General features: G+C 38.9%; 4 protein-coding genes across 4 annotated transcripts; 1 reads left to right on the forward strand and 3 right to left on the reverse strand.

Moving 5' to 3' along the window:
- Nucleotides 1–2,419: 2,419 nt before the first annotated feature.
- Nucleotides 2,420–5,734, reverse strand: LOC145495412 (uncharacterized). Its single transcript, XM_081475023.1, has 3 exons — nucleotides 5,523–5,734; nucleotides 3,397–3,453; nucleotides 2,420–3,207 (listed from the first exon to the last, which is right to left on the reverse strand). The coding sequence occupies exons 1-3, from the start codon at nucleotides 5,574–5,576 to the stop codon at nucleotides 2,983–2,985; spliced, it is 336 nt and encodes a 111-aa protein (XP_081331149.1). The 5' UTR covers nucleotides 5,577–5,734; the 3' UTR covers nucleotides 2,420–2,982.
- A 5,416-nt stretch (nucleotides 5,735–11,150) lies between these two features.
- On the reverse strand, nucleotides 11,151–14,953 carry LOC145494296 (DELTA-actitoxin-Afr1e-like). The gene is made up of 5 exons (XM_081473737.1): nucleotides 14,839–14,953; nucleotides 13,841–13,909; nucleotides 13,334–13,514; nucleotides 12,926–13,120; nucleotides 11,151–11,611 (listed from the first exon to the last, which is right to left on the reverse strand). Exons 1-5 carry the CDS (start codon nucleotides 14,935–14,937, stop codon nucleotides 11,274–11,276), a joined length of 882 nt encoding a protein of 293 aa, XP_081329863.1. The 5' UTR covers nucleotides 14,938–14,953; the 3' UTR covers nucleotides 11,151–11,273.
- A 2,106-nt stretch (nucleotides 14,954–17,059) lies between these two features.
- LOC145495003 (uncharacterized) lies at nucleotides 17,060–19,394 on the reverse strand. Its single transcript, XM_081474578.1, has 3 exons — nucleotides 19,284–19,394; nucleotides 18,666–18,722; nucleotides 17,060–18,492 (listed from the first exon to the last, which is right to left on the reverse strand). The coding sequence occupies exons 1-3, from the start codon at nucleotides 19,392–19,394 to the stop codon at nucleotides 17,881–17,883; spliced, it is 780 nt and encodes a 259-aa protein (XP_081330704.1). The 3' UTR covers nucleotides 17,060–17,880.
- A 2,452-nt stretch (nucleotides 19,395–21,846) lies between these two features.
- LOC145494650 (uncharacterized) lies at nucleotides 21,847–24,832 on the forward strand. Its single transcript, XM_081474184.1, has 3 exons — nucleotides 21,847–22,609; nucleotides 23,505–23,645; nucleotides 24,561–24,832. Exons 1-3 carry the CDS (start codon nucleotides 22,000–22,002, stop codon nucleotides 24,830–24,832), a joined length of 1,023 nt encoding a protein of 340 aa, XP_081330310.1. The 5' UTR covers nucleotides 21,847–21,999.
- Nucleotides 24,833–24,835: the final 3 nt, after the last annotated feature.

The raw sequence follows: 24,835 nt of genomic DNA on the forward strand, positions 1-24,835 counted from the left end.
AAAGCTAATTTTCATGCGCTTTTCCGTTTTTCATGCTCGCTTTAAATTCTAATTTTATTCAAGGCGTAAAACGGACTTCAAATGCCATAGCAATTTTAAGAGAAACGCCATTCAGGGTTGCAAACAGAAAGTTTGATCAAAGGCAATAACATAAGTCAACTCTTTCTTTACCTCTCCATTTGGGTTGTTTGGTTTGATCACAGATCCAAAGGTAGTAGTAGTAACCGAAACGATTAACAGCAAGGAGAAGATAAAACTGAGGTGGTCCATGTTCAACCTAGAAAACAATAATAAGACCACAGAACATTCATTACCAATGACAAGAAGTTCAACAAACTTACCGAAAGTTGCTTCAACAACGATTTCGGTTTATGTTGGAAACAAACTGATGATTGTTAAAGAGGCAGTTTAAACGTAGAAAATAACAAAAAACTGACGTACTGTTTTCCGCGCTGTATATGTATCTATCTCTGCGTAACCTGATACGCCTTTACGTGAAATCGCTCTGAACAGGTTTTTATATACCGTGGAACTTCGCTATACCCACGAGAGTTAATTGTTTTCTATTTCGTCGCCTATTTTTTGCTTTGCCTTTGTTTCTATCAATTCAAAATATTTCTAGCTGCGTTTGGTTCAGTTTCTGCATTTATTAGTTCATTTTTGTGTGCTTTTTCCGTGCAGATTAAATGTAGATTAGTTTTTTTCACGTCGTGTTATGTAATCCCTTATTGTTAATTACGTAACCTCATCAAGTCTTTTCTTTTGCTCAAAATTCCGTATATAGCGTTGTAGTTTTTTGAATTGTTTTCAGTCGTTGTTATCCCAGCTGGTGACCGTATGAATGGGGTTTCAACATAAGCAAAGTCAATTATAGAAAAATTGACGGCTATCCTATTTTGTAGTCTTAAGGTTAGAATGCTTGCGATCCTTGCCCTCTCGCACGGGACTGGTTCTAAAACTGAAAATGACATCCCGGCACTGAAATGAAATGTTTTACTTCTGGCTATTTGCGCAGTTCAAACAACGTTTTTTGAACACTAGTTTATCTCCACGAGCTAATTAATGCAAAGGAAACTTGACGTAGGCGATGAAATGCAATTGTTCTAAATTATTCAAAGTGGTCGGTTTGTGACTAGTGCCAACGCTAGTTCGCGCTTTGTAACTTAACCTTGAGGCTTGAATAAAGTTAAATTTGTTTGCGTTCTTTCGGTTGCTCTGTACTTTAGAAAACTTCACTTAAAAACACTCAGTGAATATCTTTTAAGTCACTTTTTGACTTGATAATGGCGCAAGGTAGCGTCGAAACCTCGTTCGCTTTTTTAAATGTGTTTTAAATCTTTTAGCGTTGAACTTCTTGTTCTTCTTAATAGCACAAAAGGCCAGCGAACTGAGGATTCACTTCGCTTTTCCATGTAACGTGACGTTAAAATTATTTTTTTCACGGGAAAATTTAGCCTAGATAATGGAAGGAATTTACGGCTTTAGTAACGACGACGCCGTAATTATAGCCTTGGAGCTACTTCATAGTCACGGTTTTATACTGTACTGTATTTCGGACGCTTAAAAGTTTCAGCCGGAGTGTTTTTTTTTTGGGACATCGTTTTTCTTCGAAATTAAAATCGTCCAAGATTTTTGCAAGTAATATATCTTACCTGGTAACAGTTTTCGAAGAGCGAGTTGGGGAACCGCGGAAGATCGAATTTTGGCGCCAAACTAAAAACTTGAAGACACAAAATGTTTTATTTATTTTTTTACTTTTTTTGTGTGTGTGTTTTTGTACTTTTTACAATCGGATGTGAATTATATATATATCCCTTAGCTGCGTTTCGTGGTTATTAAATGCCGTCTCCAGCGAGAAAAGTTGCCCGACTTCAACGCCTATCTTATAACATGCTTTTGACGTCAAGACAGTAAATTTTTAGCAACTGCTGAATCCTGATTGGTCAATTCAAATTTCAGGCCCACTGGCCGTATGTAAGGAGTTCACTGAATCCATGATTTCACTTCATAATCAACTCAGTCTGTAAATTATTTTGTAGCTAAAGATGAAAGTGTGAACTGTCAAAAAACCTGGCTTTTTAAAATTCAAAAATAGCCAGTGTTCCTCCTAAAACTTATCCCAATACCGCGGGTGTTCGATTCCATAAGCGAGTGATATCGACTTTGCTCCTATTTTCCGCTGCTTAACTTTTAACGGTGCTTTTTTTGACCTAGAAGACGTAAGAGCATGTTTGTCCAGATTGGAAAGATTTTTTCGCTAACTGATAACTGTAAAATGACGGCGCGTGCACATCAAAAGAAATGGGACGATTTGCGTCTAATACTGATCGATTATATACAGCGTAAAAGAATGACCAACAAATTTCTCTTTATTGTGTGTTGCAAAATATCGGTTTTGAGTTCGTGGACTGCCAATGATTGATCATATATGATACATAAAATGACCAACAAATTTCTCTTAGTCCCGTTTTTATTTAGTAACCAACTAAAAACATACAATGATTGAAATTTCTTTGAAACTCCCAGTATTACTCGTGTTTCCTTTTTCTACTGTTATGGTTCCCTTATGTGCGCTGTGTTTGAGAATTTCTCCTCCTAGGCGTCTTGCTTGACAGCGACCTTGATGTACCTGATCCCAACCCTCTCTCCCGCATTACTCTTGTAAACCTCGAGAGTGAGTCCCTGGCCGAGCATCAGTCGGTTGTTGTAGCCAGCGGTCCTCACGAAGCCTCCGTCATGCGCAGTGTAGCAGGAGCCCCAGCGTTCATCCAACTTGATAGTGAGGACATACTGACCGGGGTAGAAGGAGTCGCTGGGTTTAGGGATAACTGACTCGTATCGAAGAGAGGTCAAAGTAGAGCCAGACAAGCCTTCCAATCCATAGCATGGAGAATTAGTTCCATAATTTCCCTTGTCACATGTTCCAAAGCCGATAAATCTGGAACCGTCTGACACGCCATATTTGATATCGCTGTCAGTTCCTTAGCCAATGCTGACGTCATGCGCGACTGTGATGTCTACGGTCAGCGGAAATGAATCTCTCATCACACCAGCTGGAATCATGGGAATCTTTAGGAGAGCTGCGTCACTTACTGAGCCGGCGTTGAATGTTAATTGATGAGCGGTAATTGTGCGAGAACTGTCAATGTAGGACGCATGCGCCTCCAGCCATGATGGAGTCATAGTCTGATGGTAAATCAATTTCTCCTAAAAGCAAGTTTGTGAAAATACTCATCAATTCACAATGAAGACTTATTTTCTTGGTGGGAGAGTGTCAGATACAAAATCCAGATATGCCGTCCAGTACAGAGAACAAAACTTTAATATATTTTTTTTTAATGTTTAGCTGTCAGCTGAGTTCAAGAAACATTTGTCTGGCAAGCCAACGTAACCTACCTGTGGTTCACAGTAGTCTGGTGAGCATGAGGTATGCAGACAACAGGAATTAGCGATCTAAAAACAAGAAAAAATTAAACTCCAATCAGAGCCATGGCTACAGAAATTGAATACTTCGCCGCAAGCCGTCGTGAATAGACTGACAGAATACTTAACAATTATTCCATGAGCGCGCGTTGGATATGAGATGGTAAATAGCCAACGAGGCCCGTAGGGCCGAGTTGGCTATAACCAATCTCATATCCAACAAGCGCGAATGGAATAATTGTTTTACTAAATTCGGTGCGTTTGTATTCTTGGAAATATAGCTTAATTTTATTGGATTTTAATTTTACAAAACGACCGGAAGTCGATGTGACAAAAACAACAACAAGTGGGAAATCACATGACATGCGCGCCGTTTGTAAAATTAGTTGAATGAAAAATTTGAGAGCGAAGCAAGCGAATTTGCTGAATGAAATTGCAATCAAGTAGAATTCAAGAAACGTCTATCAAATGAAGGAGATATAACCTTGGTCAGAAAGTTTGAAAAGCGTTCAAGTTCGAGTCATGGAGAAGAGCCAAATAATTGTGCACTTGCACATTGCCATTGTAATAATGCTGCGGAAAACTTTGATCGCCATGTGACACAGACGTTGTGCCAAAATTATTCTCGACAAGATCTCTCTCAGGATTCCCTTGCTTTAAAAGCCTTGGCATTTCGAGCTGTACGTGTGGAGCTCACTGTTGGTCAGTTTTAGAGTCAAGGACAGAAACTATCTTAGCGTCAGATTCATCTTCAGAATCTCCGAGGCCACCCTGGTGGTTTTTCGTGGCTGGTAAAGAAGCGGGCTTACTTCGGTTCAGCTCAAAACACTCAACTCCTTGAGGTGTTTTTCGCAAGGACAGAATTGTTGGCGCTAGCTGTCGTTGATTCTCTCGTCGTCGTCGGCCAAAAAAGAGACTGCGATAAAACTAGGTCGTCCTCTGTAGCTGTGCGGGATTCTTGCTCTCGGCCGATCCGAGCTTGCTTAGTGGAACAGTTTCCTCATCTGCTCATTGGAAACTGGTTTCTTATGGACTACGCCGGCAATTATACCTGTTTTCCTGCGGCCTTTTACAAATGCATATGCTCTAATAATTTATTTACCTGGTCAGAGATAATGGAAAACGGTTTGTTGTGCTACGGCGTGCGAAGGAAATGATCAACTGGCGGCTTTAATGGATTTAATCAATGAACTTTTGCAATACGTGTCATCTTTCTTCCTCGCAGACGAGTAAAAACACTTCAACTCAACATTCAGTTCTTCTTTTGACATTTCTTATATCGGTTTCGAAAATTTGGTGTTACCAGGACTAGCAAGCCATTCTGTTCAGGTAAAATTTGTTTTTGTTACATAATCTTCATGAATGCGTAAAATCTCGCCGGTCATATTTTAATTTTGCAACTTTAAGGGAAACTTAACGTATACGTACCGTTAAATAATCTTATCTCGAGCTTTGTGGCTTTTTTGTTGTTACTGGGACGGCATTGTCCATAATTTCCTGTATTTCCTGTGTAGATAGCTCACCGAATGTGCTTTTTTTCATCCATTTTTTTTGTCGACGAACTTCGCTTCACGCGAAAAAGCTCATGCCGAGCGACATTTGCCGCTTTCATTTCCATATAAGGTCAAACGCAGGTATAATGGCTGGTAACCGAGATCCAGTGAACCAATCAGAAAGCTAGAATTGCATTATCCGAGGCTGCGAATTTAATAATTTGGGATAGTCGGATACGCCAGGCCATTTTCGGGCGACTTCTTTCCCGAATATTCGACAGCAACAAGTTTTGTTTTTCAACGGAACAACGTTATCATTCTTTTTAGCAGTTGTACCTATGGTTTATAATATTATTCGTAGTGAATTTGTGGGCAGTCATTTGAAATCAACAGTCAGTACCGAATCGGTTCCTTCCATTTAAAATCTAATGTTTCGTTTTCATCCCTTTAGCCTACTGATTCCTAAATCAAAACCATATCATGTGTTCGCAAATTTTTTTTTTAGATAACTGTGTTTATAATTAGCACCAGATTGTATTTGATAATGTACAACTTTTAAGACCAATTGCAGTTGTCTTGTGACTGTCTTCATCTTAATTGACTTACCACGCCGAGCAATAGAACCAGGTTCAGGATCGAACTGAAGGGTGAAAATTGCATGATTCCGCTTGATTCTTAAAGAGCCAACCAAAAACCCGATTGCCAGTAGATCGCAATAGAGTCAGGAAACAAAGAAAAGGAATAATAAACTTGCTCAATTTATTCTCGAGCAAAATGTTTACAATAAGCTAAAGTACACACACTACAGAGCAGCGTGCAAACAGCTTGATTCATATTGTGTTTAATCTCTTACTAAATTAAAACGATTTTATTTCATATTTATTCCGCAAAAATTGATTCAAAAAATTCTAATTGATTTTATATCAATACAGTCTAATTATGATTGTATACCATTTAACAAAAACTTCCGGAAATTTCGGTCAGAATGTAAATGCTACGTAACACAAATTTGGCTCTACCGACCGGAAAATTTTCCAAATAAGCAAAACATTTCGAAAGTTCCTAGTTCAAAATTTCCAAACGAAATGCCCGAATGAAAAATGTGCTTACCATTTACAAGTTGTGGAATTGTGATGAGCAGGTTGAACTAGTCTAGACTCTCTTGGTAAATTAAGACTTGCCGAGTTAATGGTAAATACCCAATACGTACGGAATTCAAAATTAGGGGATTTTTGCTTACCATTTGCGCAAACAGATGACGAACCGTTTTATCCTTGTAAACGGTAAATAACCTAGTACCTAAATAACCTAGTACGCTGGACAAAACTGTTTTGGTTGTCTTAAACCTTATTAAATTCCACACATGGAAAATTATTTTCATATAGATCACGCAAGGAAGGCTTGCGTTAAAGCGTAGCTAAATTTGCGGACTGAATCACAAAAGTATGGAAAGTTGCGCGATTTCTAAGATAAAAATTGTTATGGTTTACATCGACATCGTAGTGTTAGACTAGTGTTGTTGTGCGAAGAATATCATTGGGCGTTTGTGGATATTTTCATGAATTCAACGAGATGGCATGAGGAAGGAGCGATAATCCATTTAAACAGCACTATAATCCCGTGATACATCAGCGGTATAGAGAATCAAAGATTCACTTTGCGATGCTATTACTGAAGGGCCACAAAGCAACCCAACAAAGTTATTTCAAGCTGTTATGCAGGAAAATCCGAAAAAATGGCAAGCTACTGGTAGATGGGCCCAGAAACAAGTCCGTAAACATTTCTAAAAGCTCAAATAGCAGTGCCTATTGTTATTGGCTGACAACGCCTTAACACGGCATAATTTTGAGCGAATTGTGGCTTGTACGAAGCGCAATAAAAGACAGCCATCGTCAAAACAGGCGCAAGACCGATCTAGTGGCAAGAACAGTTTCAGAGTTCTAAGATCATATTGTATTTCAGTGGCCAAATAAGTTTTAAGAGTCTTTCTCACGCTTTCTTGTCAAAATCGTGACAAAAAGATTCACCGGCACATAAAGAGTTTCTTCGCAAAACAACACTCCAAATATGACTCATTTTTGTCAGAAATCACGTGATTTTCAATACTTTTGTGACTCAGTTACCAAATTTGGACAAGGTGTAACGCAAGCCTTTCTTGCGTGATCCATATAAAAATAAGTTTCCATGTGTGGAATTTAGTAAAGTTTAAGACAATCTCAAATTTTTTTTGTGTCACTATGTTTGTTTTAATTTTTTGCGGCAAAACTTCGATCCAGAACAGTTTTGTCCAGCGTACTGGTTATTTCGCTGTGTTTGCCCTTCGCTAACCATCGCTAAAGGAAAAGAAACCTTTGTTTGCTGTTTTTCTGTGTTTATCGTTAATATCAGGATGTAACAGGAGCCATAATCGGGGACGGAGACCGTAAGTCTTAGGATCCGCGCGCACCTATGATACCGGTCATTTTTTTTTTATTTTTAGAACAAATTGCGCCATCCTGACGTCATATATCTGCGCGGATCCACGCACATGTCGAGGGCTCTCGCGTGGGTGTTGTCACGTTGTGTGATCAACTGAATGGTGAGAGTTGCGAGATTCTCCTGCAGATTTATCACAGCGATGGCAGGAAATAAGGCAGGGAATAAGAACCAGGGCTCTTAGATGTATTTTTATGCTCTGAGCTATTGAAAAAGGTGAGTTTTTCAGGGTCGAAAGCATGACTTCAATTTCGCGCTGCGAATGAACAATATCTGCTCGCGCTAGTTGTACGAGTAAGATTTTGCGTTTGGTTCTGGAAAGAAAAGTTATGCAAGAAAACACTTTACTCTGGTATCGAGTTAATTTGTGAGTTTCCCAAACAATGCTTAATCATAACCAAACCCTGTTTTTGATAGTTTCTTATTGTTCTGTTTGTATGGCGAGTTTGCAAAAGTTTTTGAAAGGAAAGTCAGACGCGTACATAAGTAGCTAATTTGCATAGTGCAGCTCGCGTACTTCCAAATCCGAGTCGGTGTTTTCAATTGTCAACAAATCTTGACAAGATTTCTTTCGTTGTCTTTTGTGCTGAGAAGTTGCAACAATTTTCACCAACGCCAAAAGGCTCCTAACATTATGTGCATTTCTTTTACAACCTAGTGAAATTTTACACTGCCAAAATAAAATAGACAAGGAGTTTTGATAACTCAACCAACGAAATCGAAATCGTTATTCGAGTTGATTAAAGAAAGCGTCATCGTCACTTTGCTGATTATTTCTGCTGTATTCACATATTTTGAGCTAAGCTTTTAATATGTTCTCAAACATTTATCAACCTTAAACATATTTCAAAACTAGAGATATTATATGAGTTCGATGTACGTTTTCACACGAAGGTGCGGAAGTCCAATTTGTCAGTTTTACCGACTGTACAAAATACGCATCGGCGGGCGCTCTTATTGATCGACAACAGACAATTGGATTTTTACACAAACAAAACTGAGCAGCATCTACAGACGTAAACGTTATTGTCACTTATTGGGCCTTGATAACACATCAAGCGTTGCTTACAATTCAGGAGAAATTCAAACTTGACATTATTTTTTTTTTTACTTTTCGGTCGCGATAGACTCTGGCGAAATCCTCGCAAGCGTGTGGCAAGAGGAGAGAAACTTTGAAGTCCTGAAACGGTGCTATATCCAAATATATCCAACTGGTTTTTTGCTGCGTTATGGACAAGCTGTTAATCTTCAACATATGTGAAACTTAGAGTGGAGTAATGTGGAGCTCTTGTAAAAGAAGCAGTGGAACACAACTTGGTCAGTGATATAAAGGGGGACATAACTAAATTCGACACTGTCTTACTTCACTCAAACTGGAGCAGCTTACGACGAAAATACTGAGGCAAAAAACCAACAGACATGAACGTATTGATTTGTGGGCCAAAAGCATCAAACATTTCGGGAATTTCGGAAGCCATTTCCCCGCGCTACATCCGCAAAAATCCTCGTAGCATTGTACACGTGTGTGTCGCACATGATGGCGTAATTTGTTCTAAAAATGGAAAAATTATCCCATATCATAGAGACAGCCCCAATACTAGAAATAGCGCGCGCTTACGGTCTCCGTCCCCGATTATGGCTCCTGGATGTAATTAAAATTGACCTCACAATGAAAGGATCAAAGCCTGGGTGGAAGACTCCCATATAAAAAAGACGGGGCTGTTCGTCGGAAATTTTAGCCTGCGAACAGGCTCTCGGCGAGGACGGAAAAAAAGCTCGGCGAGCGCGAAACATAAGAATTCGGAGAACGAAGCGATCGGGGGGGGAGGGGGACAGGGGACAGGGGACAGGGGAGCCTGTAGACTTTGTTTTTGATGTGGCTATCCGCCCTTGGTGTTTAGCCTGTGACAATTCAGTCAATGAGGCAAGTAGACCTGTCAAGAAGCTCCAGTTTCAGTATTTCGAAACAGTTCTAATCGACCTAATCAAATAGCCGGGCGGGGCGTCATAATATAGAGTGCAAGTAAGCAACATGTTCACGGAATATTTCAAACTTATCTTTGTCCCTCTAGAGCCAATACTTAGAGAGCTTAAAACATTTTTTCCAAAACTGAAATGAGCCTAAAGAAATTATAAGGGCATGATAGAGGTGTCAAACTCTTCGAAGCGACGTGCCGATAACAGTGGAAAGTCCGGAAACCATGCCTTTGACCAGTAACCGGTCGTTTCGCCTACAAGTCGATTCGCCTATGTCGAAGTCGTTTCGCCTACACCACCGAAGTCGTTTCGCCAAACGGCTCCACTCCACTAGCTTTACTTAAAATTCCTCCTCATAACAGAGCATAGACCCTTTTCATAAATGGCTGCCAATTTAAAATTCTTTTGTATGCATTTAAATTAGCCTCACTAAACTCGTTTGGGAGTAAAAATTCTTTTGAATTAGCAACTCAAAAACGAGGTTAGTCAGGCTAATTGTGGGAGATTGGTATGAATAGGTGTTAAAAATCCCCTCCGTACTGACAGATGTCGACATGGGTCAGTTTACCACAACAATGGGTTATGACAACTTGAAATAAACAGACGACTAATATTCTGGGGCGGAAACCCGTCGCAGTGAAATCGTCCGAGAAGCGACAAACTAAAAGTTAAACTGCCGTGATTACTTTTACTTAAACATTTCGTCGGCGGCATTGGTATTATGTTGCTTAAGTTTAGGCTCCTTCGTTCTCCAGACGTTTTCGAAACCATGCCTCGTGAAGCCAAAAAGCATGAAAAAGAGGAAATCTCGAGGTCTACATTGTCTACATCTACATCTGCGCGTGACTCTCTCGTTGTGGAAGTTTCGGAAGCTCGTCCGTTCTAGAACAATTCCGTGCCGATAGCACTTGTTGTATTTTGTCCTTTAGCTTCATTGGTAGGACTAGTGTCCTCGAGTTCCTTCAACCATTCTTCTTGGTTACAGTACGGTCGACGCTCGGAGCCAAAGATCTTGTTCGACGCTGAACCTGTGGGTTCCACCAGATTTTCGTCTCTTCAGCTTCTTCGAAGACGAAAATGGGCCAGAATTTTTCTTCCTGACATAAAGAAAATTTGACAAGAACGAAAGCAAACTTGCGATGAAACAACCAGATTGAGAACAGTTCGCGTGCACAAATGAAATACCACACCGTAATCCACCGTAGGAAAAAAGATGGCGGCTATAAATTTTACCACAATGCCCTGCGAACCTAACACAGCCTAAAGGGCACAAAGAAAGCCAAATTTTTACAATATTTGTCTCTGTACAAAGGATATTAAGTAGCCTATGTTTGAAGATTTTATAACGTTCCTGTGCGTTTTTATGAGCATTGTTAACGTTTTCGTGCGGTAAGAACTATGGGTAAATTTAGCAGTCGCCATCTTTTTTCCTACAGAGGATTCGCATTATATGTGACAGCTGGCGGTGAATTTTAATTAGAGGTGTCGACGCGTTGTAAGGGGTTAATGATATTCAAAGATAGTTTTTTTGCTTTAACTCAAAAAGTAAAAAAGCGTTTTCCCCCATTCAATTCTTTTTGCAAAATATTTATCTCAGTCTTCTCAATTTGAACAGCCAAAAAGAGATTTTTCGCATTTTTCGTAAAAATCCACCTACCATGATACCTTAAGTAGGAAACAGGGTTGACATGTTATAAGGAGGAAACCATCGGCCCTTTAAGAGGAGTTCCCATCTAGCCCATTGAGCTCCTTAGTGTAGGTCCACTTATGAAAAACAATAAAACAGTTTCTTTTTCCCACGCGTTTATTTGTCATTTACTCGTCAACACTAAGCACCACAAAAGAAAAAAAAAATCGGTTATGTAATTAAGTTGTGCATGCATGCTTGGTTTACATGCCAGTTGCTCATTTTTTAAGAACATGAATTTCCAAGGTAGCTTTACCAGAATTGGACATAGAGCCGCGAAATTTCAGACCAGAACCGAGGGATCTGTCATGCCAACCATTTGCCTTGAAGGGGTTTGCATCATAATACAAATCATAGTACTGATCATAGTTGGCCCTTTGGTTTCCAGGGTACAGCTTAGCATTCCACCAGTTCTGGTAAAAGTTATAATCAAACGGAACAGAGAACATCACAGCAAGTGTTTTGTCGATGCTTGGAATGTAGTAGGCAAGGACTCCGACAGCTCCGGTTGCGACTGGTCCAGACGTTTTGCGAGGTCCGTAAACAACAGCGTACGCTGTGGAAAATAGAATAAAAGAAACAGACAAACAATTTACACATTTTAAACTCGGCTATCGTAAAATATAGTGATTTGTGAGTGGCAAGCAGATCGATTATTTGTCAACGCCGAAGGCCGAGGCAAATAATTGATCTTTGAGATCAGTTATTAGAAAATAAACCACCACCCTTGAAAATATAACTCTACGCCTTCTGTAAGCCACACAAGACACGTGCAAACTTTATCGATGCTCCAGTACTCATACATTTGAAAATGTTTGAAATTTCGTAGTATTAGAAAAAATGTTAAACATTTAAAAATCACGACACAATTTAATTTAAAATTTGGAAAACATGTTTTACATCGTCAATTCAAAGACGTTTGCAACTTTGTAAGCCAGAATGTAAAGATGTTAACAAAAATAAATGCTAATTATGAATAGTGAAGTGTCCGAAACATGTTTTCTTAAGTCAAACGTTGTGTCTTGTTTTTGAAATGTTGAACGCATTTTTAAATAGAAAATTAATATTAAGACCCCTGAACGAAAAACTCTGTGCCGAGTTATTTGTTTTTGATCTGCGCTTTACTAACAAGGGTTTTAAGATGATTTCCGCAGAACATTCGAGCAATAATGGCAAAAATTAAGTACCAAAAAAACCTCGTGGCATGGTAATATTTCGAACACCGAGAAGAGAGTTCAAAATACGACGCGCAGCGGAGTATTTTTAACGAAATTTGAGGTGTTTGGATAGGCGATGAAACACTGTCTGGAGTGTTTGATATATCGTCTCAGTGAAACAAAAACTAAGTAGAAAAATCGCCTAAATATCTTTCCAGAAATTCTCGAAAAATTCCCTAAATATCAAACATTTTCTAAATATCTTGAAAACTCCTCTAAAAAATCTCTTATTTTTTATCGTAAAAAAAAAACATTCCGATTTTAAATCCCTTAGGCCGGCCAAAATTTCTAAAATCTCTTTCAGTGGAAGGAGTTGAAGAATAAGATTAAGGTGCTTCGATGTTACCAGCTTCCGCCATTTCAGTTTAAAATTTGTTTCTTTAGCGCTTTTAGTGATATGGAATACATTTTTCAACTGGGAAATCGCTGAACTGTATTGTTTCTGGCATAAAATTTAGTCTTGTTTCAATGGAAAAGCGAGGAAAACACAAGGCTAAGCCAAAATAGGTATCAATATTTTAAAATTTGCCTAACTTTTCTAAATATCTTAATGTTTCTAGAAATCTCGGAAAATTCTAAATATCCAAAAACATATCCAGATATTTGTGGCAAGGCCTAAGCGAACCTCTGTAAATGCTAGATTCACTTCTCACCGTTGTCCACAGAATAAGGCAAGTTTTCATCCGCAGTGCCAGAATAGAAGTAGAAAGAGCCTTGCTGCCAAGGAAGTCCACTTTCGTTGTCAACGCCAATCGCGCATTTGCGTTTCACGTTAGCGAGGACATTTAGGACGTCTTTTAACAGATTGATTGTAAGCTGAGCACCTTCAATAACCGTTCCTGCAGCAACTAAAATGAAATAAGCAAGTTAGCTTCACAACCGAAATGTTTTTAAAACCTTACCACTGAAGTCACCGATCTAGAGATCTACTTGCTATACCAACAGCTCCTGATTTTGACGAGTGGCGGCAAACCCTTGCCATCTTTAGAGGCCTAACTCAACTAGAGTTGCACCAACTGATAAAGTTTTAACTCCTGTAATGTTCTGTATATATGCTTAACGTTTGGATATGTTTTGTTTGTTTGTTTGTTTGGTTGGTTGGTTGGTTTTTTTGTTTTTTCTAAGACCGATTCCTAAAGATGATTTACCTTTGCGCTTAGACTTTTCACTGTCTTGGTCTCCCAAGTCCTTCGGCAGTTTAACTTCAGTGTTATGAGATCGCTCCAAAAGGGCCTCCAGTTCCTATGTAGGAAAAAGGACAATAAACCAAATAACCCAAAGGGAGAGGGTTTTTTCTTTAGTTTGTAAGTTTCTTAGAGTAACATTGTAGTTTTTAGGGATAGTTTTGTAAAGGGCGCCGGGCAAAAAATGGATGTGTTCGCTACATAAATGAACTATTATTATCATTATATTATTATTATTATTATTATTATTATTATTATTATTATTACTATTATTATTGTTGTTCTTGTTCTTGTTCTTGTTGTGGTTCTTGTTCTTGTTCTTGTCACTATTACTATCATTCAGTCGGATTTTACAGAAAAAAAAAAACAATAATTTCTTTTTACCTGGCGATTGGGAACCATTTCAGGGAAGTCGGTTAAACCAGCTTCTGCCAACAATGCCTCAACTTCCCGCTTTGTAAAGAAAAAAAAAGCTAAAATGTCAGAACAACAATCAGCAATGTTTCAAAACTGTCGCTTGACACTGTTATTTAGGAATGTTTTATGCCAAAATTTAACCGTTCTCTGACTTGTATGGTTAATTCTCACCTTATCATGACAACATAGTTGAATCAGTTTACAATGCACAAAAAACATCAGCAACAACTTCATCGTAATTATTGTTATTGTTATTATTATAATCATCAATGGCGTTGTCATGAATAACAATGTCAACATGATTATAATCGTTTATTATTTTTAGTAACCTGGATTTTCGTTTTCACTCTCCGAGTTAATATTTACGATGTAATTTACTTTATTCTTTTTTTTTTCTAGTGGACAGCGGCAAATATCTAATAAAAGTTGTTATTACCTTGCTTTTGTGCAGTTCTACTAGTTCCTATTTAAAGAAAACATATTTGCAAGGCCTTTTTAGTGTCTAACACATACAAAGACGTTTTTCACCCTCTGTTAAGTGTTAAAAATATAAATAAATTCCTTCGACATATAAACTTAGTGTGTTTGAATGAAATTGTGGCCGTTTCAATTCAACTTTCTTGGTAAAGTGTGTAGGTATGACAAGGTCTCAGCTCGTCTGCCAACAGGCTCCCGGCGGGGACGGAAAAAATATTCTGCGAGCAAAGCGAGCGGACGAGCGCGAAACTGGAGAATTCGGAGAGCAAGGCGATCGGCGCGAGACGCTCGCTCGCTAATTGGCACGTCGAGTTGCAAAAGCTCATTTTCATGCGCTTTTCCATTTTTCATGGTCGCTTTTAAATTCGAATTTCATTCAGGCGTAAAACGGACTTCAAATGCCATGGCAATTTTAAGAGAAACGCCATTCAGGGTTGCAAACAGAAAGTTTGATCAAAGGCAATAACATAAGTCAACTCTTTCTTTACCTCTCCATTTGGGTTGTTTGGTTTGATCGCAGATCCAAAGGTAGTAGTAGTAACCGAAACGATTAACAGCAAGGAGAAGATAAAACTGAGGTGGTCCATGTTCAACCTAGAAAACAATAATAAGACCACAGAACATTCATTACCAATGACAAGAAGTTCAACAAACTTACCGAAAGTTGCTTCAAAAACGACTTCGTTTTATGTTGGAAACAAACTGATGATTGTTAAAGAGGCAGTTTAAAGGTAGAAAATACCAAAAAACTGACTTACTGTTTTCCACGCTGTATATGTATCTATCTCTGCATAACCTGATACGCCTTTACGTGAAATCGCTCTGAACAGGTTTTTATATACCGTGGAACCCCGCTATACCCACGAGAGTTAATTGTTTTCTATTTCGTCGCCTGTTTTTTGCTTTGCCTTTGTTTCTATCAAATCAAAATATTTCTAGCCGCGTTCGGTTTCGTTTCTGCATTTATTAGTTCATTTTTGCGTACCTTTTCCGTGCAGATTAAATGTAAATTAGTTTTTTTCACGTCGTGTTACGTAATCCCTTATTGTTAATTACGTAACCTCGTCAAGTCTCTTCTTTTGCTCAAAATTCCGTATACAGCGTTGTAGTTTTTTGAATTGTTTTCAGTCGTTGTTATCCCAGCTGGTGACCGTATTAATGGGGTTCCAACATAGGCAAAGTCAATTATAGAAAAATTGACGGCTACGCTATTTTGTAGTCTTCATGTTAGAATGCTTGGCGATCCTTGCCTTCTCGCACGGGACTGGTTCTAAAACTGAAAATGACATCCCGGCACTGAAATGAAATGTTTTACTTCTGGCTATTTGCATAGCTCAAACAACGTTTGTTGAACACTAGTTTATCTCCACAAGCTAATTAATGCAAAGGAAACTTGACATAGGCGGTGAAATGCAATTGTTCTAAATTATTCAAAGTGGTCGGTTCGTGACTAGTGCCAACGCTAGTTCGCGCTTTGTAACTTAACCTTGAGGCTTGAATAAAGTTAAATTTGTTTGCGTTCTTTCGGTTGCTCTGTACTTTAGAAAACTTCACTTAACAACACTCAATGAATATCTTTTAAGTCACTTTTTGACTTGATAATGGCGTAAGGTAGCGCCGAAACCTCGTTCGCTTTTTTAAATGCGTTTTAAATCTTTTAGCGTTGAACTTCTTGTTCTTCTTAAGAGCACAAAAGGCCAGCGAATTGAGGATTCACTTCGCTTTTCCATGTAACGTGACGTTAAAATTATTTTTTTACGGGAAAAGTTAGCCTAGGTAATGGAAGGAATTTACGGCTTTAGTAAGGATGACGCCGTAATTATAGCCTTGGAGCTACTTCATAGTTTTATACTGTACTGTAAGTATTTCGGACGCTTGAAATTTCGGACGCTTAAAAGTTTCAGAAGGAGTTTTTTTTTTGGGGGGGGGGGGGGGACATCGTTTTTCTTCGAAATTAAGATCGTCCCAGATTTTTGCAAGTAATATATCCTACCTGGTAACAGTTTTCGAAGAGCGAGTTGGGGAACCGCGGAAGATCGAGTTTTGGCGCCGAACTAAATTGAAGACACAAAATGTTTTTTTTTTTTTTTTACTTTTTTTGGGTGTGTGTGTGTTTTTGTACTTTTTACAATCGGATGTGAATTATATATATATCCCTTAGCTTTTCGTGGTTATTAAATGCCGTCTCCAGTGAGAAAAGTTGCCCGACTTCAACGCGTATCTAATAACATGCTTTTGACGTCAAGACAGTAAATTTTTAGCAACTGCTGAATCCTGATTGGTTAATTCAAATTTCAGGCGCACTGGCCGTATGTAAGGAGTTCACTGAATTCATGATTTCATTTCATAATCAACTCAGTCTGTAAATTATTTCGTAGCTAAAGATGAAAGTGTGGACTGTCAAAAAACTGGTTTTTCAAAATTCAAAAGTAGCCAGTGTTCTTCCTAAAACTTATCCCAATACCGCGGGTGTTCTATTCCATAAACGAATGATATCGACTTTGCTCCAATTTACCGCTGCTCAACTTTTAACGGTGTTTTCTTTTCTCCGAGAGCCTAGGAGAGTATGTTTGTCCAGATTGAAAAGATTAAATTTCGCTAACTGATAGCTGTGAAGTGTCGCTGCGGGCACACCAAAAGAAATGGGACGATTTGCGTCTGATACTGATCGATTATATACAGCGTAAAGAAAATGACCAACAAATTTCTCTTTATTGTGTATTGCTGGTTTTCAGTGTCACGCAATTCAAAATAGATCAAAATAAAAATCAAAACAGGTCAATAGATAAACTCCAGAATCTGGGAAATGAAAAAAGGTAAATATGCAAAGACTCTCGCCAAAATTCTGGTCACAGCAATTTTTCTTATGCGAGATATGCGGAGAAATGTTTTACCCAAATTTATAGAGATTTGTATGGAGACGCCATGCTGGTGCCCATCCGTATGGGCACCAACATGGCGGCCGGAAACCAACAGAAACATCTGTCACTGAGTTTTGCTACAAAAGCGTGAATTTATCCCTCGAGGAACTCTAAAACACTAAAATAATACTTTTTCTGAGACATGAACTGTTCAGATAGCTAAGTTCCCCGAAATAAGTCACTTTTTTAACCATCGTGACAACTCTCTTGGCCGTCACATAAATGTCGCGTCACGCAAAAGCTTAGAAATTCAAGCGTAGTGTATCACAAAACCAATAACCCATTCGGAGCGAAAATTTGTATGAATATTAGTTTTCAGCTGCTCTTATACTGTACATCATTTAAGTAAAATCTCAGGAAGATCAATAGTTTTGTAGTTCGAATTTTGGTGACGTCATGTGAAAACCAGCTATTGTAAAATATTGACAATAATTGATCATATATAATACATAAAATGACCAACGAATTTCTCTTAGTCCCGTTTTTATTTACTAACCAACTAAAAACATGCAATGATTGAAATCTCTTTAAAACTCCCAGTATTGCTCGTGTTTCCTTTTTCTACTGTTATGGTTCCCTTAAGTGCGCTGTGTTTGAGGATTTCTCCTCCTAGGCGTCTTGCTTGACAGCGACCTTGATGTACCTGATCCCAACCCTCTCTCGTGCATCACTCTTGTAAACCTCGAGAGTGAGTCCCTTGCTGAGCATCAATCGGTTGTTGTAGGCAGCGGTCCTCACGAAGCCTCCGTCATGCGCAGTGTAGCAGGAGCCCCAGCGTTCATCCAACTTGATAGTGAAGACAAACTGACCGGGGTAGAAGGAGTCGCTGGGTTTAGGGGTAACTGACTCGTATCGAATAGAAGTCGCAATGGAGCCAGACAAGCCTTCCAATCCATAGCATGGAGAATTACTGCCGTAATTTCCTCTGTCATTTGTTTCAAACCCAATAAATCTGGTACCGTCTGACACGCCATATCTGATATCGCTGTCAGTTCCTTGTCCGATGCTGACGTCATGCGCGACTGTGAAGTCCACCGTCAGCGGAAATGAATCTCTTATCACACCAGCTGGGATCATGGGAACCTTAAGGAGAGCTGCGTCACTTACTGAGCCAGCGTTGAATGTTAATTGATGTGCGGTAATTGTACGAGAACTGTCAATGTATGACGCATGCGCCTCCAGCCATGATGGAGTCATAGTCTGATGGTAAATCAATTTCTCCTAGAAAAGGAATTTTCAGACAAAATAAGCGATACACAATGAAGACTTTTGATTGAACTGATGGGAGAGTTTCGAATATAACTCCAGATGTGCTCTAGACAATGGACCTAGTTTTATTAGAATTAGCTGAGCTAAAAAAAAAGCCGTGCCTTGCTAATCAAGTGATGACTTACCTGTGTTTCACAGGAGTCTGTTGAACATGGGGACTGCAGACAACAGGAATAAGCAATCTAAAAAAAAAAACGAAATTCAAATTAAAATACCATGGTCATCGTATCTTGATCAGTGTGTACTCCGCCACTATCTCGTGAGTTACTTACCGCAGTATTTAATTTTTTTACAAGATATATACGAGGTAAAGTTTATCGGAATACCTATAATTATATATTAGGTATACACCTTTTTAGCATGCTTTAATTTTTTGTAAAAGATGAATTGGAGCGACATTTTTCATTAATTGACGAGGAAAATGGAACTAGTACTAAACTAAATGTACTCGATTCAAAGTAACTTTGTCTATTTATTTCCTATGATTGTAAATAATGTTTTTTTGCGCAATTAATACATGCTCCATTGCGGTCGATATTTTCTTCAAAATTTGCGTTTTGACAATTTTGTTTTCTCTACTTTCACATGCGCTGAGTGAATGCGCCAAGCTTTAGGTTTAAAAGCACCTAAGCCGTGGAATCACGTCTACCAGCATCGTCCGATGGAAACAGTTTCCGAAGTTTATAAAACAGGGAATAATGTATGGCTAAACAACTCGCTTAGAAAATCGTAGATTGACTTACTGGACTGAGTAACAGGCACAGAATTATCAGGCTTGTAGTCACTGAAGCGAAGGAAAAGAACTTCATGATTTCTTTCGCAATTTTCTTTAAAAGTAAAACTGAAAACCTCATAAGCCACTAACAAGGAAGTCTGCATGAAAACAAAATGACACAGTCACTAGGTTAACTTAATTTAATGAATTAATGAACACGAACTTTTTCGAGCCACGTACTGTTTACAATTTTCTTGATCAGTTGGGATTCTAAAAGTTATTTATATGTACGATCGATTTCGCCTTGAATCTCATATGTATTTCTCATTCCTTTGTTTCTCAGTGAAGTTATTTCGAAAAGTTTAATTAATCCTTATAAGCAAAGGTTTTGTAAAGCATAAACAAGTAAAAATTAACGATAAGAAAGAACAGCGTTTCGGTGACATCGTGACACCATTTTCATTTGATTTTCACCTTCATTTTCAAGTTTCACGTTTTTTCCGTTCTCAGGAAGTACATGAATAAGTTCGATTGTTTAGTGCATGAAATGCTGTTAATTAGAGAATTAACACCATCTCTCAATGCCCAGTCGGACTTAATTCAAGCAAAACTATTTGCCTGACATTACATATGTAAATACGAAGTATGTTAATCTTAAACGAATTTTCTGACAGTTTTTTTTCTTATTGCACTGTTTGAACTTGAAAATGGTGTCAGGATGTCACCGAAACGTTGTTCTTTCTTATCGCTTTTTTTTTTACTTGTTTAATTAATCAGACGTATTTTTCAGAAATAATAGAGAGGTTAAGCATGACGTTAACGGCAGATGGCAAACGGCGAAGATAACTTCTGATTTTAAATTCTTTTCTTCTAATCCGTAAATAAAGCACATAAAATTGAATAACGTCTCCCACTATTCATTGCAAATACAAATAATTTCACTCTACTGTACACACAGCTGAAGAGAGAGGGCAAAAGTTTCATTTTGCCGTTTGCCATTTGCCGTATAAAACATCATGCTTAACCTCTCTACTGTATTATGCTGCGCTCGCCTTTCGCTATCGATAACATATGGAAAACTGGGCTTTTTTCTTTTGATAGAGGATGACCGACGTTTTGGTGTGATCATGACGCCATTGTCAAGGTGATATATAGAAATATTGCGCGAGTCCTTTTTTGTGAGAAGCGTGTCTCGATGAAGTTAACCGTCAACCGTGAAAATTAGCCGTCAACCATCAAATCGGAAAATGTTTTACTATCAGCCGTCAAACAACCGAAGATATAACCGTCAACCGCCAAAAAGCTATATTAGGGGTGGCGAATGGTAAATGCGAGACTTTGCGAGACGGCGAGACGAGCGTTTTTCTCAGTGTGAGCCCGAGACATTTTGACTTTTTAGATTGCGGGGCCGAGACTTCAAAGTGTTTTGAGTGCGAGCGCGAGACGTTCAGACTCTTAAAATTCGAGCCCCAGATTGAAGGAGCTTGTACAGCGTTAAGCCAACTTCTTGGAACTGACTGGAACTGGAAATTCGATTATAACACACTACCTTATGATATCCTAGAGAAAAATAACTGTTTTTCTGGCACCAAAACGGACGTTGCGATAGGTTTCGTACCTTTTTGTGGAATTAAGACAATTAGGAGAAGTTAGGATTAACTTTGTCTCGGAAAATTTGTAAGTTGCTTCATTGAAATTCCATATCAAGTGAAGAGAAGACGTAATTTATAAAAACAGATAAAGGAACGAATTGGGACTTCGAGACCCTTAGCCTTGCGAAAAATCGAGACTCCGAGGCAGCTTCGTAGAAAAATCGAGACTGCGAGACCCTCATAACCGCTAAAAAACGAGATTGCGAGACCCGTGAAATTCGACTAAAATTTTACGAGACCCAGAGCTTTTGAAGGACCATTTGCCACCCCTTATATTTTATTAGCCTTCTACAGCTTTCTATTGTCGAATCGAGTCGAAGGTAACCCACCATTACGGCCCTCTAGGAAGTCAGCTAATTAAAAAGTTGAACTACATCTGTATACTTTTGCGTGAATACGTTATATAGTTTTAAGACTTAGGAATTCCTAATTTTCCTCGTTTCTATGAGTTTAGCAAATTGACGTCAGTTTTTCATGCGTCTGCCCTGGTATTGATCATGAATTTCGTCATAACATTGTCAAAGTAGTTGTTGATCCATTAGCTTGCGAGCAGGGCTCACCTTTGAGTCACGCGCGCGAGCGGAGCGCAGAGCGATCCGACGGGAAGGAGCCTCGTAGCCTGTTCGGAGGTTATGGATCCACGAGGCGATAGCCGAAAGGTACTTTGACAATGTTAAGACGAAATTCATTGTCCATAGCAGGACAGAGGCATGTAAAACTGACGTCAATTTGTTTTTTATGATAACAAATCGTCAAATTGTCCGCTCTCGTCTGTCGACGCATCGTATAAATTATAAATTCATGTGCCTGTCTGCTTATTGACAATGAAAATTAGCAGGAGCCATTATGGCTCCTGAAATTAGCCAACGAGCGCGCGAGAATTTATACAGTTATCGCAAAAATTAAAGGGTAAATATAGGACTAACTTGTTGGTCAGAGTACATCATCAGATCACAAAACCTTTGAAATAACCTACAAGAGCAGTGAAGTAAATTTAAGAGACATTTTATGTCTGCTACGGAGGTGTTGGGTTTTCAGTCAACAGGTCGCACGGTATTGGCCTCTCCTCTCCCCTCCCCCACTTAGGCTAGAATGAGGGAGCCTGGGTTCCATAATGAAACAAAAATGGCGGACGAATTTGCAGAAAAAGTTCTTCAAAAGGCTCGCGCTTTGGGGTTGAAAATCCGCAACCGTATCATTTCTACCGAGGGAAAATCCGTAAGAGTGGATTTAGCAGATGTAGCACTTTCTAGCGGGCTTGGTGTAATAACGTTTCCACTTTGTTTGGGAGCTTTACAAACAGGTATTTTTCGTCCGCTACGAATGACTTCAAATATTCGCGTCATTGGCTCTGTCTGTGGAGGCATTTCTGTGCTTATCTCCAGCAGTACTGCTTCGCTAGCTTTTCTTTCCAGCACTGTAATGTTGAAAGAAGTCAAAGACAACTCAGTGAAAGTTTCGGTGGAAAAATTCCTCTCGTTTGTTCCTGTAGACAGATGTTCAATCTCCATTTCAGTTTGTTACAAGGATGTACCTGTCTACGGATTCGCGAGTTTATTTGTGTTTAAATTGTTGGGTGGAAAGTTTCGATCAGTCTTACCAAGCAACTTGATTTATCCAGGGGCGTTTGCTAAAGGTTGCTTTCCGGCCAAAGGACAGAATTATGCCTCAAACGCTGTGAAGCAGAAACTTACATTGCTTGGTGAGTTTTTACATAGTTTACGTAAACAGTGTTATCTATTTGTAGTCTAGTGTTATGGAGTGAGGTGAGGTGTTATTCCACTTATTAAGGTCATTCCACTGAAATAGAACCTGCACTGAGATTTTTGTGAAACTTTGCCTATTGATTGTTTATATTACAGGAACTTAAATTCTGAAATAAAAATGAGGGGTCCCCATGTTCGTTTAGGAGCAACAGCGCCTTGTTTATACCCATATAAATCCTTATAATAGCACTATGATTGTAGTCACGATTGCTTGCTAAATTCAAGTTTCCGTCAATTGCTTTTTGTTCTACATTGAGAACTGGTCCATATTTATTTTACACAGAGAAATTTATTGCTCAATTCAAAACAACAGAAAAAAATGATAGGTCACCATACTCGTTTGCGAGAAAATGACGATTTACCTCTATGGCGAGGTCCAGCTGTAAAGAAAAAGCCGCCATTTTTTTAATGCATGTGCGCTAATCACGCGTGAAATTATGCGCAATAGGGATGGGCAGTGCAATACTGGGGAATGACCTTAATTGGCTGCCTGAGCAGGTATCATTCGTGTGGGAAGAGGGAAGGGTGTAGGTGGGGAATATGGTGTCTGAACTAATGGGACGTTCCATTTTTTATCTGCACTGCATTTTTTATCTGAAGAGGGAAGGGTGTAGGTGGGGAATATGGTGTCTGAACTAATGGGACGTTCCATTTTTTATCTGGCCAATTTATCAACCATGTATTGGCTGAGTGTCAACTGATATTCTGCCGATGTATCAACCAAGTGTCCGTTGATATATTGGTCAATAGTGTTGGCCGACAACACCTACAGTAAACTTGATTCGGGTGAATTAGCTACTTAGCTGAGAGTTGACTGTTGCTGTTATGCAGGGAAAAAATATGGTTGCCATTCTTGTGGAAAACGGTGGAGTACATCTTTTGTAGGAGATCATATGCCTCCAAATAAACTGGTTAGAAAAGGACAACAGCAACAGTTTTATCCACAATGCACAAGCTGCTCTAATTTACAAGGTGAGACTGACTTTCTCCAAATGTTTGTAACACAATTCTTTATTGTGTTCAAATGCTGTATCATGATTTGTCTCCTACCAAACATGGCCATCTCTGGTAACATTAATAGCAGTTGCTTTGCTTCTGGTGATAAAATCAATAAACAACACATGCGTCTCTAGTTGCTTACAATATTAGCTGAAATAAGAAAAGCATTGATTTTGTCACTTATTTTATGGGAGTGTTGAGGACACCATATTCACGTCTGAAGCCATTTCAGAAGAGAGACTTCTTAGTAATACTGTATCACTATTTATGAGTGGTTTACTGCCACTTATAAGCCCTTCCACTTAGAAGCTTAGATCACCATAGTTCATTACAAAACCGTTTATTTATTCCACTAAAATAAGCCCCTCAGTTAAGCCCATTCAAAACCTCATACGAAGTTGTATAAGCCCTGGGCTTACAGTGTATAAGCGGCAGTCTACTGTACATACGTTCCCAAATTCTCCAGTGATGGTGAAATGATGCAATGTAGGTGAATGCAGTCAGGGGAATTTTTGTGTTTGACTAATTAACAATTAGACTCGTAGCCCGCAAGGGCTACGGGTCAATAGCCCATTCGGCTTCGCCTCATGGGCTACTGACCCGTGGCCCTTGAGGGCGAAGGGTTCAATTGTTTTAGCATCACCTAACTAGTCGGACAGAAAAGGTAATAATAAAGTTGGCAAATGCAAGTTCAAGAAATATTTATTTGGGAATAAAACGAAAGAAAGCGTCACGCTCGATGGCGCCAATTTCGCTACTCGATGACTATTACTAATAGTCCCCTAGTAGCGTAGTCAATCAAAATGCAGGATTTGCATTAGTCCACTAGTTGGGTGATACTAAGTGTGAATTAGCCACTAAAGCCAGCTTGTTATTACTAACTAATAGGTGCAGCATTATCTTCAATGTCAAGAAAGCTACGTGTCAAGACCCATGGCTCTTCCTTAAGACTCTATCACTTGTGGTTACCATTACCCATTCCATTGGCGCTGTTAAGGAATTACGTCAGTGTCAAGTCGAATCTACAAGACTCTGACACAGGGTGTGATAAACAGTCTGAAGATGGGCAAAGCCCAGATGAATATTTATATAAACTTGTGAAGAAGACAATTTTGTTTTTAAAACTAAGTGATAAAGGTGACAATGGAGATAAAGATTAGCCC

This window comes from Orbicella franksi, chromosome 8 (assembly GCF_964199315.1).
Source record: "Orbicella franksi chromosome 8, jaOrbFran1.1, whole genome shotgun sequence".
NCBI lineage: Eukaryota > Metazoa > Cnidaria > Anthozoa > Scleractinia > Merulinidae > Orbicella > Orbicella franksi.